General features: G+C 38.0%; 1 protein-coding gene and 1 long non-coding RNA gene across 2 annotated transcripts in view; one reads left to right on the top strand and one right to left on the bottom strand.

Moving 5' to 3' along the window:
- Positions 1-3,558: 3,558 nt before the first annotated feature.
- Positions 3,559-5,285, bottom strand: LOC112470135. Its single transcript, XR_003042866.1, has 3 exons — positions 5,122-5,285; positions 3,853-3,934; positions 3,559-3,600 (listed from the first exon to the last, which is right to left on the bottom strand). It is a non-coding gene; the product is annotated as an uncharacterized LOC112470135 (long non-coding RNA).
- Positions 5,286-5,432: 147 nt separating this feature from the next.
- The window catches only part of CFAP43 (cilia and flagella associated protein 43), an 82,009-nt gene continuing 71,032 nt past the window's right edge, over positions 5,433-16,409 (top strand). The window contains exons 1-3 of the mRNA XM_006920883.3: positions 5,433-5,593; positions 7,424-7,677; positions 12,069-12,165. Of these exons, the coding sequence (XP_006920945.1) occupies positions 5,541-5,593; positions 7,424-7,677; positions 12,069-12,165 (404 nt within the window). The 5' untranslated portion in view covers positions 5,433-5,540. The remainder of the gene's footprint in view (positions 5,594-7,423; positions 7,678-12,068; positions 12,166-16,409) is intronic.

Consider the following 16,409-nt stretch of genomic DNA (forward strand, 5'->3'; position numbering starts at 1 on the left):
AGACCATAGTTTTGCTAAAACATGGGTCTTGTTTAACTCTTTTTTAGAAAATTAACTTTTTACGAGGTCTTTTAGCACATTAATGACATCATGGAAATTAACCCTGTAAATTTAAACTTGGCCAGGAAAAACCTCTGACTGACCAAACTAAAAGTTTCAGATCAAGGTATTATTTGAGAACTTTTACTTGGAATGGCTGGTTCTCTAATTAGTATGACTAGTATAACGTTTTGTTGTAATCATTTGAAAGATCTAATATATTAATAAAGTAAACAATTAATTCATCAAAGAAATAAATTGAGAAGAAAATATGCGTTCCAGGAAACTACTAGACTGTAGCGTTGCTCTGTATTATAGTGGGTCATCTCCAAGCTCTTTGGGGTTATGTGCCTAGCATGTGAATATCTGGATACACACTGCTGTTAGCCACAGGGGAAAACACAGTATTTCGCATTTTTGCATCTGTAATTGTCAATAATTAACCTGAGTGGGCTAACCTCAACTGATTCTGCTGGTTAAAGATCAAGTCTTAAAAGATCCGAGGGATAAGACATACCTTCTAGGTACTGTCTCTCTAAGCTATACATTTCTTCACTTTTGAACACCTCTGAAAATGGGGCTATGTCTTAAAATCACTAGGCTGGGTGCAGTCCCGACATCTGACATAGATGTTATTGTTTGTGCTTAAATTTGCAGAGTGGATGTCAGTGGCTTGGAAGAGGATCCCAGAGATAGTAAGAGAGTATTCTTGCTGCGTATTAAATGAAATGCTCTTATTGGCACAGAGGACAATGCTGGGGCGGAGGACGTTGGGGAAATGAATGCTTATGACTGATTTGAATCGTTATTCAAAAGAGCTGTATTCTAAAAATGAAGAAGCTGTAGTAACATCTTAGCTTATGTCACTTATATTTTCTTGTTTATACTTGCACAAGAGTAATATAGGATCAAAATATATTTCTAAATAAGTTTGAGTTCTTTTGTGATAAACATCTAAGTTTAAAAGAGTTCTTTCAATAAGTATAAAATAAAAATTCTGGGTGATGAGAAAGAATTCTATTGTAATTTTATTGGTAGATTTTTCCCCTTATCATTTTATCTTAGATTTGATGAAATACACTATGTCTCCCTCATAAACACCTCCAAAGTACTTATTGACCTTTTTAAAGGGAAAAATGCATTTTATTTAATGATCAAGTATAAAAATACAAATACACACACAGATATCTGAAACATTATTTATTTTTACCATGTGAGATGCATGGTGAAATTTTGTTTCATGTTCTTTCATTTTAAAAACAGATCATACCACTAATATGTTCCAATTCATAATTGTTTTAGAATATAAATTTGTGTCACTCATGCTAATTAATAATTTAAGGGAACTTGAGAATGTTCTTCTTAGAATTAGCCCCCAATAGTATTCTATGTACTCAGAAAAAAAAAATTTAGCATAGCCTAGTAACCAGGTAGACAGCCTGAACGTGATGCATGCAGTCAGTGTGCATGTAAATCATCTTCATTCCAGGGCTCAACAGAAGAGGGAAATAACTTGCAACTATGTAACAGGACCATGTGTCTGTATTGCATATTTTATATAAAGTTCTATTCATATACATTATTTCATTTGATCCTCATAACAACCCTATGAAGATAAGCAGGGAAAATATTATCACATTCACTTTATGGATGATGAATTTAAATTTCAGAAAGGTTCAGTGACTTTTCCAGTTATCACCCACCCAGTAAGAAGCAGAGACAGAAGAAGAACATGAACTTTTAGGTTCAGGGGTCTTTTCTGTAAACCTCTTAGCCTCTGAGAGTATAATCTGAACCCAGATATTTTCACCACTTCATTCTCATTTTCTTGTGGACTCAAGCTTTTGTCATAAAATACAGTGAAACACCAGATTATAAATTTGTCAGTCCAGGTTTCTACCGGTAAAAACTTATGGCCACAGGACATATATTTTTTTTGGAAATCACTGTTTCTTTGTTTCTAGTCTAAGGGAACACAAGTAATATGAAAGAGCCATAAAGTAAAGGAAATTGAAGGCAAGTCAAATGAAAGGATATAAAGTGAAAGATACTGATGGATTTTAGAGCTTTTAAGTTTTAACTTTTGGGAGAAGTTTCAATGGAGAGTCTAATGCAGATGAGACTTGAAGCTTTTGAAGAGGATTTTAAATCTTGTTGAAGTTATTCAAACTCAAATCTTAAATGTGTAATGATGATAAACAATGGTCTTCAAAAACTTGGTACTTAATCCTCTCCTAAAGTGCTATTTTAAGTGATATTTGTCCACAATGAAAATTGATTCCTATATTTATAATGTATTTTATCATTCTTATAAACTGTTTCCCCTTTCATTAGCTCCTACGAAGTTTTCCTCCTACATTATTTAATCTTTCACTAAGTACATAGATTGTCAAACATGTGATATGGTGCCACCAACAGAGAGTCACAAGAGGTGCCCCTGCCATGGGCCTCATGCTTTAGAGGTCCCATCCATCTGTCTTGGGGAATACAGTGCTCAGCATTCCCCTAGCATGACTGCAAGCTTAGAGATCTACCATTGTGACTAGTCCCTTTCCTGCCCCAGAGGAATGCTTCTCCACTTTTTTCCCAGGCCCCTGAAACAAAAGACTTACTGTGTTTGAACAGTGTGAGGTTTGTGTGTTGTACCCCTGTCCAGCCCAAAATGCAAATAGTGTCGAGCCTGAGAAACCCTGCTTTAGTTCCCTTTGTTAGGGCCATAAAATCAACTCCTAACAGATCCTATTTCTATACTCCTTACTGCCCTACCCAAGTGATAATCTTCCTGCAGACAGAATAATCTTTTAAAAACATAAATCTAATCATGTTATTCCCCTGTTTAAGACCATGTAATGTCTCTCCATGGCTCTTAGGATAAATACCAGAATTCTCAACTTGGCCTTTACCTGGCCCTTGGCTCCTTCTCCAGCCTTATCTTCAGTATTTTCTACTCATCTTCCTCTGCTCCAATCATACTGCCCTTCCCAGTTCATCCAATCTGTTGTCCTGCCTTAATACCTTTCCAAAAACTGACCTCTGCCCATTCCCCACACACCCTAACAATCACTCCTCATCTTTTGACCCTCAGCGAAAACAGCACATATGCACAGAATCCATCTTTTTTTAAATTAAGTTTATTGGGGTAACATCGGTTAATACAATTATATAATTTTCAGGTGTACATTATGACATCTGTATATTCTATTGTTTTTACCACCCAAAGTCCAGTTTCCTTCAGCTATCATATATTTGATCCCCTTTATCCACTTCACCCTCCTCGTACCTCCCTATATTTGACCCCCTTTAACCATCTACCTACCCCCTCCTCCCCCACCCCCTACCTTCTGGTGACCACTAGTCTATAGTTCATGTCCATGAGTCTCTGTTTGTTTGTCTTGACCATTTGTTGCTTTTAGGTTTATATCCCACATATAAGTGATATCATGTGATTTTCAACTTTTTCTGGCTGGGTTATTTCGCTTAGCATGATTATCTCGAGGTCCATCCATGTTGTCATGAATGGCAGTATTTCATCTCTTCTCATTGAGAGAGGAGAGGGGGCATCTGAAAAAAATGCAAAGGAAAGGGCCTGCAGAAATAACCGACTCAGCCGGTTAAAACTGCTCTCTTCCCCCATTCTGCCCAGTGCTCTCCAGCTAACATGTTTTCCCATAGCTACCTCCCCCACCTCTAGGATTCTCCAGCCCATATCTGTTGATTTATAGCTTGCTATCCAACTAATGTTCTTATCTCTGTAGCTGTGTAGGAATAACAAGACTGTGTAAAACTGCTTGTTATGTTACAATTAGAGCTCACCTTTGGATAGGAATCCACTGAGCAGGTCCTGTCTCTATTCAAGAATCCTATAATGGTGCTGATAACACCAAGGTCGTGGGTTCTACAAAACAAACGACCTGTAAGACAACCTGGTCTGGAAATTTCTCCCCCCTTGCGGCCCCCCATCCAAAGCTCTCCCTCCCATCGTGAGTCATGAAGCACACGTGAAACCTCAGACAAAGGAATCACGCGCCCCTTGCATGGACACTGCAAGGGTATATAAGCTGTAAGAAATCTAACCAAGGAAAGATCGTGCTTTGGGTCTGTTGAATGCCCCATGCTGTCCACTGGCATTAAATTCTCCTTCCTCTAATCAAGTTGTCTGAGCGTCTAATTTCCTCCCTCGGGTGTCGCTTCCTGCAACATTATGGCTGAGTAATATTCCATTGTATATATGTACCATAGCTTCTTTAGCCAATCATCTATTGTAGGACACTTCGGTTGTTTCCATGTCCTGGCCACTGTACATAGCAGCATAGAATAATACTGCTATGTACATTGGTGTGCAAATATTTTTCGGATATGGGTTTTCAAGTCTTTGGGGTAAATACCCAGTAGAGGGATTGCTGGATCATATGGTAGGTCAATTCTTAGTTTTTTTGAGGAACCTCCATACTGTTTTCCATAGTGGCTGTACCAATTTGCAGTCCCACCAGCAGTGTATGAGGGTTCCTATTCACACAGAATCCATCTTTGACACTGCCCATCCAACTAGGTGAGGACCCCAACATAAGCTCTCATAATATATCACGTTCCTTTTCTTCTTAATTCAATCTATATTTGTGGAATAAAGTGGATGTCTATCCCCACCACCACCACCACCTGTCACTAGGTTCCAAGAAGAAAGGAATTTTATCTGTTTTGCTCATTATTTTGTTCCAAGTGACTAGCGCAATGCAAGGGAGATAGTAAATATTTGTGAATGAAATGGAGAGAGTGTGGCAGGACTGGAAGAAGGGACCTGAAGAAGGAGGGAAAGGAAAAGGAGAGGACTGAAGGGGAAGAGAAGGAAAGGGAGAGATGACAAGGGCGGGTACGAGAGGGAAGGGAAGAAGCAAGAACAAGCTGCTGACCTTTTGATCAGGTTACTTCTAGAAACTGCCTCTTTTAAAGAGCGGAGGGTACATTTGAAAGTGTAATATGATAACTAAAGGCTCAGAGCTCTAGATTTAGACTAGATGTTGTTTTAAATCCAACTCAGCTTTATAGCCTTAAGCAAGTTACTTTCCTTATCCTCATTTTTCTCACCTGTAAAATGGGCATCTAGGGGATTTGAAGATTAAATGAAATAATTCCTGCATGGAGCTTGAAACAACGTCTGGCTTGGTCAGCATTCAATATTAATTTTCGCTATATTTATTAATAATATTGCAAGTAGTTGCCGCGGGCTGGGCCACTCCCGCATCCTTTCCAAGGGGCCCGCCCATCTCTTCGCTCACCGTTCGCCCATTGGCCAATACGTGGCAGCGCTTAGACCAATCCTCTCGGCTCTAGAAGGAGTAGGCCGAAAGAGAAGAGCCAATGGGCGCAGGGGTTACTGTCTCCTGGCCACGGTGCAAACAGTGGAGGTTGCGCCGCCCGTAGCCAGACGCCTCGGAGTCAGGGCTGTGGACCAGAGCCCGGGTCCATCGTTTGCTGCCCAGGGCTGTCTGAGAGAAACACAGCCCATGGCGCAAGTCCGAGAGCTAGAGGAGAACCTCTACGCGTCCCTGTCCGTGAGGTGCGGCGTTCCCGCCCAGCGACTGACTTTGCGGAAACTCTTCCTCTGACTTTCATCCCTTCCCTACCCGCTTCTAACTCCCATTCTTTAGATCTGCTCTCCCAGAAACTTCGACCTCTTCTCCTCAAACCCTAACGCCTTCCAGTAGACCCTTCTTTCCATCCCCTTATTCAATGACCACATCTCTACTTGTCCTCCCTCCCCCGCCCCCCACCCCACCGGCCGCCTTTATTTTTCCCATCGCTTGCTCGCTTACCCAGCTTGGCTGTCCTCCACTCTTCATTTCTGCCTCCTCTTTCTGGCTCAGTGTTGCCCCAGTGATCTGTTTTTCTCTGACCATTTATAAATATACCCTCCCCTCTCCACCCCCATCCCAATGACAGTCCCATCTCATACTTATAGTCTTCGGTTTCTTTTTCCCCAATTTAGGGCCGGCAGTTTCTTCCTCCTTACTCCTAACCACTAACTTTGGAATTATTTGCATTTATAGTGGCCTTTGAAAAGCATAAAGCGCTGCACAGATAAAGGTGGTATTTCTTTCCATATTCTAGAGTGTTACCTGCAGTCTGTTCCACACAACATATTCCGCCGATCTCGAGTGTACTCTCCAATCCCATAAAGCTTCTTACAAAGCCAGTGCCCTTGTCTTGCCTTCTCCATTTTTCTTTAAGCATATCTTTAATATTTAAATAAAACGAGAATCTCCCCTCATCTCAAACTCTTACTTCTAGCATACATCCACCACACATTTCTTACTTGAGTATGTTCCTTTTGTGTTCTAGCCTTTTCATTCATGTTTACTTAATTCCTTTTATTTTCTGTGTTTATCTGTATTTTTAGATCGAAAACATGGCTCCCCGTGCTTCATCTTTGTAAAGAAGCAATTTTCCCACTCCCCTTACAACCACAAAGCAGGCTGTCAGATTCAAAGTTGTTTCTTAAAATTTATTTTTAAAATCAAAGCTAATTATAAAAGAAAGGCACAAAATATGTCTTGTTTTCTATTAAGATCAAGTTTCTCTCTCTCTCTCTCTCTCTCTCTGCCTTTTCATTCATGTTTACTTAATTCCTTTTATTTTCTGTGTTTATCTGTATTTTTAGATCGAAAACATGGCTCCCCGTGCTTCATCTTTGTAAAGAAGCAATTTTCCCACTCCCCTTACAACCACAAAGCAGGCTGTCAGATTCAAAGTTGTTTCTTAAAATTTATTTTTAAAATCAAAGCTAATTATAAAAGAAAGGCGCAAAATATGTCCTGTTTTCTATTAAGATCAAGTTTTTTTTCTCTCTCTCTCTGCTGTTTTCTCTTTTTCTTTTTCAAGTATACAAGACCCTAGAAATCCTTCTGAGACTTTCTCAGGTTTGATCAGAGAATTAGCTTCACTGAAAAAGTTCTCTGAAGAAAGCTCTTGAGACCTGTGGAACTTGAGGTCTTATTTAATTTTTTGTAGTGCCCGGACTCAAACCTTCTTCAAAGCCAGAATAAGGGTTCTTTTTCTGTTTTCTCTCTTTCTTTTTCAAGTATACAAGACCCTAGAAATCCTTCTGAGACTTTCTCAGGTTTGATCAGAGAATTAGCTTCACTGAAAAAGTTCTCTGAAGAAAGCTCTTGAGACCTGTGGAACTTGAGGTCTTATTTAATTTTTTGTAGTGCCCGGACTCAAACCTTCTTCAAAGCCAGAATAAGGGTTCTTTTATCTTAGAGATTGTTTTGAGCAGAAAGAGGGTGAAAATAGAATAATTATGTTTCAGAGATTCTGATGATTTTTCTCAAAAAAAGGAAATATTTTAAATATATTATATTGATGGTGACATATCTTTTCCCTAAAGATGGGTGCAAGGATTCCCTAAGCAGAATGTTCATTTTGTCAACGACAGCACCATTTGCTACTCTTGTGGGAATTTTGTAGTATTTATTAATATTGAAACTAAGAAAAAGACTGTGCTTCAGTGTATGAATGGAATCGTGGGCGTCGTGGCAACTAATGTTCCTTATGAAGTTGTAGCTTTTTCTGACCGGAAGCTAAAACCCCTCATCTACATATACAACTTTCCTGGATTAACCAGAAGGACCAAATTAAAAGGTATCCTGTAAGACTCTTTCTCTGCCATAAATTTGTTATAACATAATTTTGTTATAAAATGTAAGCAAATCTAGTTCTTATAAATGAAGGTTTTCTTTGGAAGATTTCTTCTTGTAATACACATTTTTTCAAGAAGGACTCATGCTGATCACAAAGGATTTAATTAAGTGGGTTAGAGCCTTACTACTTGAAATGTGGTCCGCTTACCTTCTACACTGGCATCGCCTAGACTGTTTGTCATAAATGCAGAAACTCTTCTCCATCCAAGATTTACTGATTCAGAATCTTCATTTTAACAAGAGTTCCCAGGTGATTCATATGCACATTATGCTTAAGAAGCACTATGCTAGAAGACTCATTTATAGCACTAAATGCAGTTTGAAAAACTTTTTCAGAATGATTTTTTTCTTTTCTGATGATTTGTTGAAAATCCAAGTGAATTGATGTTGTATAACTTCTAAAGATAAGTCTCTGAGCCTCAATTTCCTTTTCCATGAAATGGGGATAATGGTAGTACCTACTGTTAAGGCAGTGATGATAATAGATGAAATTTTATTTACACATATTTAATAGGTCATTATATGACATATGACATACATAATATATATAATATGTCAATCAATGTTACCTACCATTTAAATTATTATGGACTCATTCTTAGATACCTGCACATCTACTGGATCCTCCATCTAATGAGTCCCTCATTTAACACATCATGGACAGAAATCTCAGGAGAGCTTAATCCTGGTCTTAGTTCTGTAGACTTATGTGTGAAATAAGTGTTTGGGTCAAGCCAGAGAACTTCACTATAATTTAACATTTTATTTGTTGGGAAATTTGTGTTCTCACAGATTAAAACAACTTTTAAAATATAACCCATTTATACATTGGGAACTATTTATGTGTACTCTAACTACCCTTCATCTTTAAAATTTCCTCAGCTTGCTTATTTGACTAAAGCCCTGTCCAGCTAATTGAAAGTTAATTCAAACCAATAGCCAACATACATATTGAATAATGAAACTCTAAAGGCATTCACAATAAAATTAGGAATAAGTCAATAAAGATACCTGTTGATACCATTATTTTTTATTATCAGCCTGGAAGTTCTAGCCAATGCAACAATTTGAAACTGAGAAACATTATAGCTATGGGAAAGGAGATAATGGGTAATGCAGTAGTCCACTAGGACCAATAAAAGAGTGCTCAATAAGATGCTGGTTTCAAACAAACAAAATGAAAACAGACTCATAGATACAGAGAACAAACTGATGATTGCCAGATAGGAGCGGGGTTGAGGATTGGGTGAAAAAGGTGAAGGGATTAAGAAGTACACACTGGTAGCTATAAAACAGTTACAGGGATGTGAAGTACAGCATAGGGAACATAGTCAATAATGTAATAACTATGTATAGTGCCAGGTGGGTACTAGAATAATTGGGGGGAATCAGTTCGTAAATTATATAAATATCTAACCATTGTGCTGCATACCTGAAACTAATATAAAATAATATTGATGTCAACTCTAATTGAAAAATGAAAATTAAAAAAGAATAATAACAAAAAAATTTTTTTTAAAGATGCTGGTTTCAAAATAAATATCCATCCAGTTAGATTTAAATACTTAGGAATAATTCAGAGAAGAAATGTGATTGACCTCGGTGAATAAAACTACATGAAAATCACTGATTTGAAATATTTACATAGAGACATATTCCTGGATGGAAAGCCTGATTATTATAAATATATTTCTGTTATTCTTCACAGAAAGTAATTCATAGGTTTATCATATGTTTTAGAGAGCCAGGAGTACTTAAATGAAATGATTCCAAAGTTCATCTGAAAGGACAAAAAGTAGAGAAGGGGAATAATTTGAAAGAGAATGATGGCAAGGCAGAGAGCCCTTTTTACATTTTGATGCTACAATAACTAAGAGTGTGGTATTGGTGTAGGGATCACCAGATCAGTGAAAGAGTGGAAGGCTGAGGACCGATTCTAGAATAAAGCTAAGTATATGAGGAAAGACACTTCCCCACATACACATAGAAAAATAGATGATATGGATTATTCAGCAGTGGTGTTAAGAGAACTATTTGAACAGAAGTATAAGTTAGGTACTCATACTATACATCAAACCATATATCAGATGAAGAGTTCAATATCAACAACAAACCCATTGAAAAGTAGAAGAAAATATGGTAGAAAATTGAAATGATTTCAGGATGAGGAAGACTTTTTACACAAAGGAAAAAATTAAAAATAGAAAAGTAGACATTTGATTAGATACAAATTGAAAACTTATGAACATCAAAAATACCATGAAACATTAAAAGGCAAACTAAAGAAAATATTTGGAACAAATATGATCAAATATTTTCAGAGCATTCATGAAACGAGAGTAAAAGAAGAACAATGGAAAAGGAACTTAACCACGCCACAAAACTACAAATGATCTAAAACATAAAAATGTTCCATATCAATATTCATATTAAAAGTGTCGTTTAAACAAGATAAGATTTTTTTGCTTATCAAGGTCATAATGTTTTTAAACCTGATAACTGAAAGGCAGAGTGCAGCGAAATTGGTAGCACGCTTTTTTCCCTAAAATTAGGAGTATAAATTGATATGGTCTTTCTGGGAAGTAGATATTTACTTTCTCCAACTCAAACCCACTTCAAGAACTAGATAGAAGGAAATAATCAGATATATGGTCAAAGATTTGCATGCAAAGGAGTTAACAGTACTGTCATCATAGCAAAAGATGAAACAACCTACTTCTCCAATAACATGAATATGGTTAAATAAGTTAAAACATCCCTTAAAGGGATATTATGCAAACATTAAAATTCACATTTTTAAATAATTATTATCAAAAGCTTGATGTAAGGTAAACAACAGCAATAAACTAATAAGAATAACTGTGATCAAAGTTTCATTTTTTAAAATGAATATGCATAATATTTAAACCATGATTATTATAGCTATAAAAAGCAAAGTTATATTTAAAGGAAAAATATGTATTTTTACAAGTAAACACAGAAGAAAATACCAGAAATAAACTTATCAAATTTGATAGTAGAATTATAGAGGATACATTTTTCTTTTTATGCTTTTTGTTGTATTCAAAAGCCATGCATTTAAAAAATTTTTATTTTATTATTAGTTTCAAGTATATAGTGCATTGGTTAGACATTTATGTAGTTTGTGAAGCGATCCCCCTGATTGCTCTTTCTGTCCTCTGGCTCCACACATAGCCATTACATTACTTCTGACTGCATTCCCTATGCCGTGCCCCCCATCCCTGTAACCAGCTATCAACTACTAATTTGTACTTCTTTAACCCTTCACTCTTTTCCCCCAGTCCCCCTGAAACCCCTCCCCTCTGGCCATCACCAGATTGTCCTCTATATTTGTGAGTCTGTTTAAACCATTCATTTTTTAAAATTTAAAATAAATATAAAGAAAATGTAAATTAATAATATTCAGTTATGGGAGGAAATGTCTGTATAGAAAGGATAGAAAATTATTCTATAAAGGCCTCTCTCTATTCCACAGAAAAAAAAAATTCTTATTTTTTCATTGAACACTTGAAAAAATACAAGCTGTTTCCTTTGTATCAGACTGTGCTAAATAAATTCAATAAATGACAAAGTTTAGCATTATATTATGGTCAACTAAAGTGAGGAGGGTAAAAAGGCAGAAAAGAGAGCCATTAAAAATGCACAACTAAAAAAATACACAGAAGTGGCATGAATGTAAAAAAGACAGGCGTAAGAAAAGACAAAGAACATCAGATAAAGGAGAAGGAAAACCAGAGCCTCATATACAGGGAGGCAGAAGCAGACACATCACACTGTTTTAGCACATTTTAAACACATCGTTGCTAAGACTTTTAAAATCATATTTCATTTCTTCAACTATTGGTACAAATGAGAATAAAACTTTTTATAGTAGTTCCAAGAACTGGAAAATATTAAGCCAAGGGCCAGACATGGCCTAAGGTTTAGAGATGAGGAAGTAAGCTAGAATCATCACATCTCCCCCAGGCATTTAAACTTGTTTGAATAACTTTTCTAATTACAGTGTTTTTTATATTTATGGGATATTTTAGGTTTTTGGGTCATTTCAGATCACACTGGGAAATACATGGTACAGTATGCTCAGTTGTACATTGAAATCTAGAGACAGTGAACTAATAGTCTTAATTTAACTCCAATATCTTTTTTAAATGGATCTTAATTTTGCTCTTAACTTTCTTTTCATAATGTTAGAAATCAGCCAGGAGACTTTATTCCAAGAGCTAAATGTTTTTGAATTACGTGAAAATTATTAGAAAAGGGAAATCAACTATAGACTATAATTAAATCCTTATAATGGATTTCATTTTTTAGGCAATGTTCTTCTGGACTACACTTTACTTTCGTTCAGTTACTGTGGCACCTACCTGGCTAGTTACTCTTCTCTCCCGGAATTTGAGTTGGCCCTCTGGTAAGTTCCAGCGTCCTGCAGAATTCCTTTCATGGGTTACATTTTACTTGTTAAGGGAATTTACATAATTTCTTTACATTGGGTTACTTGTCCTTTTGGATTTTATCAAAGGACAAATACATGAAAAATCTGAAACAAGGAAAAATGGAAGTAGTCTTAAAATAGTTACTACTTTTAGGCATAATATTTGGTAGGGCAAAAGCTATATGAGAACTAAATTAACTATCTTTCTCTTTTTATTAATGTGTTATAATGTTTCCTTTGTCAGGTAAAGAATACATTTATAAATATGTAAAATTTCATCTTAAATGGTAGCTTTGAGTCATTTGTATATTTCCCACTAATGTTAAAGTTAAGATGGTGTCTGTATTAGAGCTCAATTTAAAGTAATTGTTTTTAGAGACTGGAACAATTATACGTTCAGAGAGTGGAACATTATACCACATTTTCCAGTTGTACAAGAAATACCTGTGGATTGGACACATCTGAGGTCTTTGCTGGGTCATTCCATGTGGCGAGCTTCAAAGCTGCACTCACTTTTCCATCCATAATATAAACTCCTTCAGGGGAATTTTATTAAGGGGACGTGCCAAATGTTCTAGGAATGATGAAGGATATTCCTTACGTATCAATATTTCTTATATAAAAATGTAATAATTTAGGTTCAGAGAGCCACATTTAGTTTATGCATTTTCTTTCTTTGGAAAAAAAAAAGCTTTATTGAAGTATTACTGACATATAATAAACTGCTCATATATATACAATTCGATAAGTTGTGACTTATGTATAAACCCACAAAACCGTCACCATAATCAAGATAATAAATATATCTATCACCCCCTAAAATTTCCTTGTGCCCTTCAGACCCTTTCTTATAGGTCTTGCCACACATTCCCTTACCCCATCGCTGCCCCATCCCCTGTCCCCAGTCCACTACTGATGTGCTTTCTGTCACTCTGGATTTGTTTGTGTTTTCTAGAATTTTATATACAAAGATATACTTTTTTTTTTTTTTTGGCCTGGCATCTTCCATACAGCATAATTATTTTGAATTATCTTATTTTGAAATTCTCTTATGCTATGTGTCATCAATAGTTCATTTCTTTCTATTCCATAGTATGGGAATACCTCAGTTTGCTGATCCACTCACCTGTTGATGGATTTATTTGTTTGCTAGGGCTGCCATTAACCAAGTACCACCATCTGAGTGGCACAGAAATTTGTTGTCTTATGGTTCTGGAGGCTAGAAGTCTGAAATCAAGATGTCAACAGGGTTGGTTCCTCCTGAGGGCTGTGAGGGAGACGCTGTTCCAGGCCTCCCTCCTTGGCTCGTAAATAACTCTTTTCTTGTTCACATCTTGCTGTCCTCAAGTGTGTATCTCCAAATTTCCCCCTTTCATAAGGATATTAGTCATATTGGAATAGGGCCACACTAAATGACCTCATTCAACTGAGTAAAGATCCTGTTGCCAAGTAAGGTCACATTCTGAGAATCTGAGGGTTAGGACACCAACATATGAATTTTGGGGGACACAATTCAATTCATAGCAATATTTAAAGGATGAGTAGAGAACAGCCTTGTGAAGAAGAGAAGGATGAGGATTTCAAGCAGAGGAATGGCATGTACAAAGGTTGTGAGGTCAAATAAAAAAATGACAGATTTGAGGATTTAATTAAGAGATCATAATGATGAGAACAAGAGATTAACCATGAGAGACAAGCCTAGAGGGACAGTCTGAGGGCAGCTCATCAATGGCCTTGTAAATAAGTGACCATGGAGTTTATCATCCAAATCAGGACACCTTTGAGAGTGAAAGGGGGTGTTATTAATAACTAATACTGAGCAACAGGCCTAAACTAGGTTCGTCCTGGGCATACTGGGAAGGTTACTTACCCTATGTATAAGCCATTCTAGTAGGCACATCCTTTACCCTAAAGTCAATGGGAAACAGGTAAAGAGTTTTAAGCAGAGATACAATAGATTCAGATCTGCATGTAAGAATATTCCTTCCAGTTGTATCATGGAAGGTGTAATGGAGGGAAATAAGAAATGAACATCAATTAGTAGGCCATGGAGGTCCCAGTGAGGGATGACTGTGACATGGACTACGGTTCTGGGAGTAGGAACTGAGGGAAGTGGAGATATTCGGGAGGGGTTGAGGAGGCAACCCCATGGGATTTGGTGGCTGCCTGGATGTTGGGTGTGGCGCTGAGGGACAGAGAGTGTTTAGGGTTATACCCAGAGTCGTGACTTGAGCAACTTGGGGACATTATGGTGCTATTCAGAAGGATATCAAGAGCATGGGAGGAGGGAAGATAAGTTGGGACAAGCTGAGTTGAGGGTGCATGAGATAAGTAAACGGAGTTGAGGGTGCATGAGATAAGTAAACGGAGACATCTAATTGGCAGTTAATATGTCAGTTAGGATTTAGATTCAGTTGCTGTCACAGAAACCCAAATTACATTAAAGAAATGTCTTAAACGAGAGAAAACTTGCTTTCTCACACATGCAGTAGTCTGGATATGAGCGTTCATGGCTGGTATGGTGGCTACCCAGACTCAGGGGGCCAGTCTTCCACTCTCTTGCTCTTCTACTCCTAGGGTATTGCCTTCATCTCTAGTCTAAAGTGGGGCACCACCCATGGACTTTGGAGAGCCAGTGAGAAGGCAAAAGAATAAGGGAAAGGGCATAGACCTTTTTTGGAATACATAGCCTGGAAGATGCACAAATCACTGACACTTAGAGCCCATTGGTTAGCTTAGTCACAAGCAATGTTGAGCTGCAAGGAGGAATGGGAAATACAGTACTCGTGGCGAGTGACCACGTGCTTGGCTAAAAAAACAGGGATTCTGTTTCTCAGAGGGAGGAATGGAGAATAGATGTTGAGAGACACACTATGCCTCTGCTACAGATATCCAGGACTGGAGCTCAGGAGAGTGGACTGGAGGTAAACATTTGGGAGTTGTTAAATTAGATTGGCAATCAAAGTACTAAAAGTAAATAAGACCTAAATAGGAACTTTGGACAGAACCTAGAGAAACACCAATAAAAGGGACTTAAAAAGCAAGAAGAACTTCATCAGAGACACAGAAGGAGCAGTTATACAGGGAGGAGGGTTCCAGAACATGCTTCAGTCTGGGTTCTGCAGAAAGCAGAACCTGAGGCAGAAGATCATGAGCCACTTCTTTGGTAGAGAATACAATTTCAGGAAGGGAGCATGCAGGAAAAGGGGAGGAAGGCAGGAAGAAGGAGAGCCAATATAAATGTGCATTACTTTGCCAGCCACCACTTGGTACCAAGTGCAATTGATAGATCTGTCTCACAGGTAGTCTTCTGAGAGGTTGTATGAACTACTGTGAACAAGGACAGTGTTCCTAGGGCAGTGACAGACAGTGGGCTGGAAAGGGGAGGGGAAGATACGAGAGCTTATCCACCAACTCCTGTAATCCCATCAATCAAAGTTCTACTGAGCAGGATATTTACTCCACCACCCTTTTAGGTTTATTGTGACCTCTTGCATGTCATGCCCAGGGATCATAGGGAAGCCCCTGGGAATGTGGAGCAGGCATGAGGTGATGCACAGGTGGGGTGTACACACAGGAAGTTAGTCAAAGCCTACACAGTTGGACAGCCCCTGAGTCAGCTAGTCAGAACAGATGACCTAGGCCCCAGAGACAGTGGATGACTGAGAAGTATGGGATATCCACAAAAGATGTGTGACAGAGAGTCCAAGAGTCATTCCAGAAGGTAGCCTTGGTAAGCAGAGTCAAATCCTGCAAAAGTAAAGTTAAACAAGGACTGAGAAGTGCCTGTTATATTTAGGATGAAGGGGGATATCAGTGGATCTGGGAGGGAGCTGTGTCAATAAAATGGGGGTGGTGAGGGATAGAAATCCTGGGATGAAGAGAGAGCGGGAATGAGGAATAGGAGGCTTTGACTAACTTCCTGTGCATACACCCCACCTGTGCATCACCTCATGCCTGCTCCACATGCCCAGGGGCTTCCCTATGTCCCCTGAATGTGAATTCAGAACAACCCACTCAGTGAGTTTGGTTTAAAGGAGAGAAGAGAAAAACATGGAAGGGTGAAAATGAGGGAGGTAGGAGTCAGGAGAGAGAGCTTAAAGATGCAGAGGAGAAGAAATAATAGATAAACTAAGTTTCTAAGAAGGCAAGACCTGTAGGATCCAGAGCACAAGTGTGAAATTGGCCTTAAGTAGGAGGGATGTGCCTTCCTACTCAAG

The sequence above is a fragment of the Pteropus alecto genome, unplaced genomic scaffold (assembly GCF_000325575.1).
Source record: "Pteropus alecto unplaced genomic scaffold, ASM32557v1 scaffold177, whole genome shotgun sequence".
Lineage (NCBI taxonomy): Eukaryota > Metazoa > Chordata > Mammalia > Chiroptera > Pteropodidae > Pteropus > Pteropus alecto.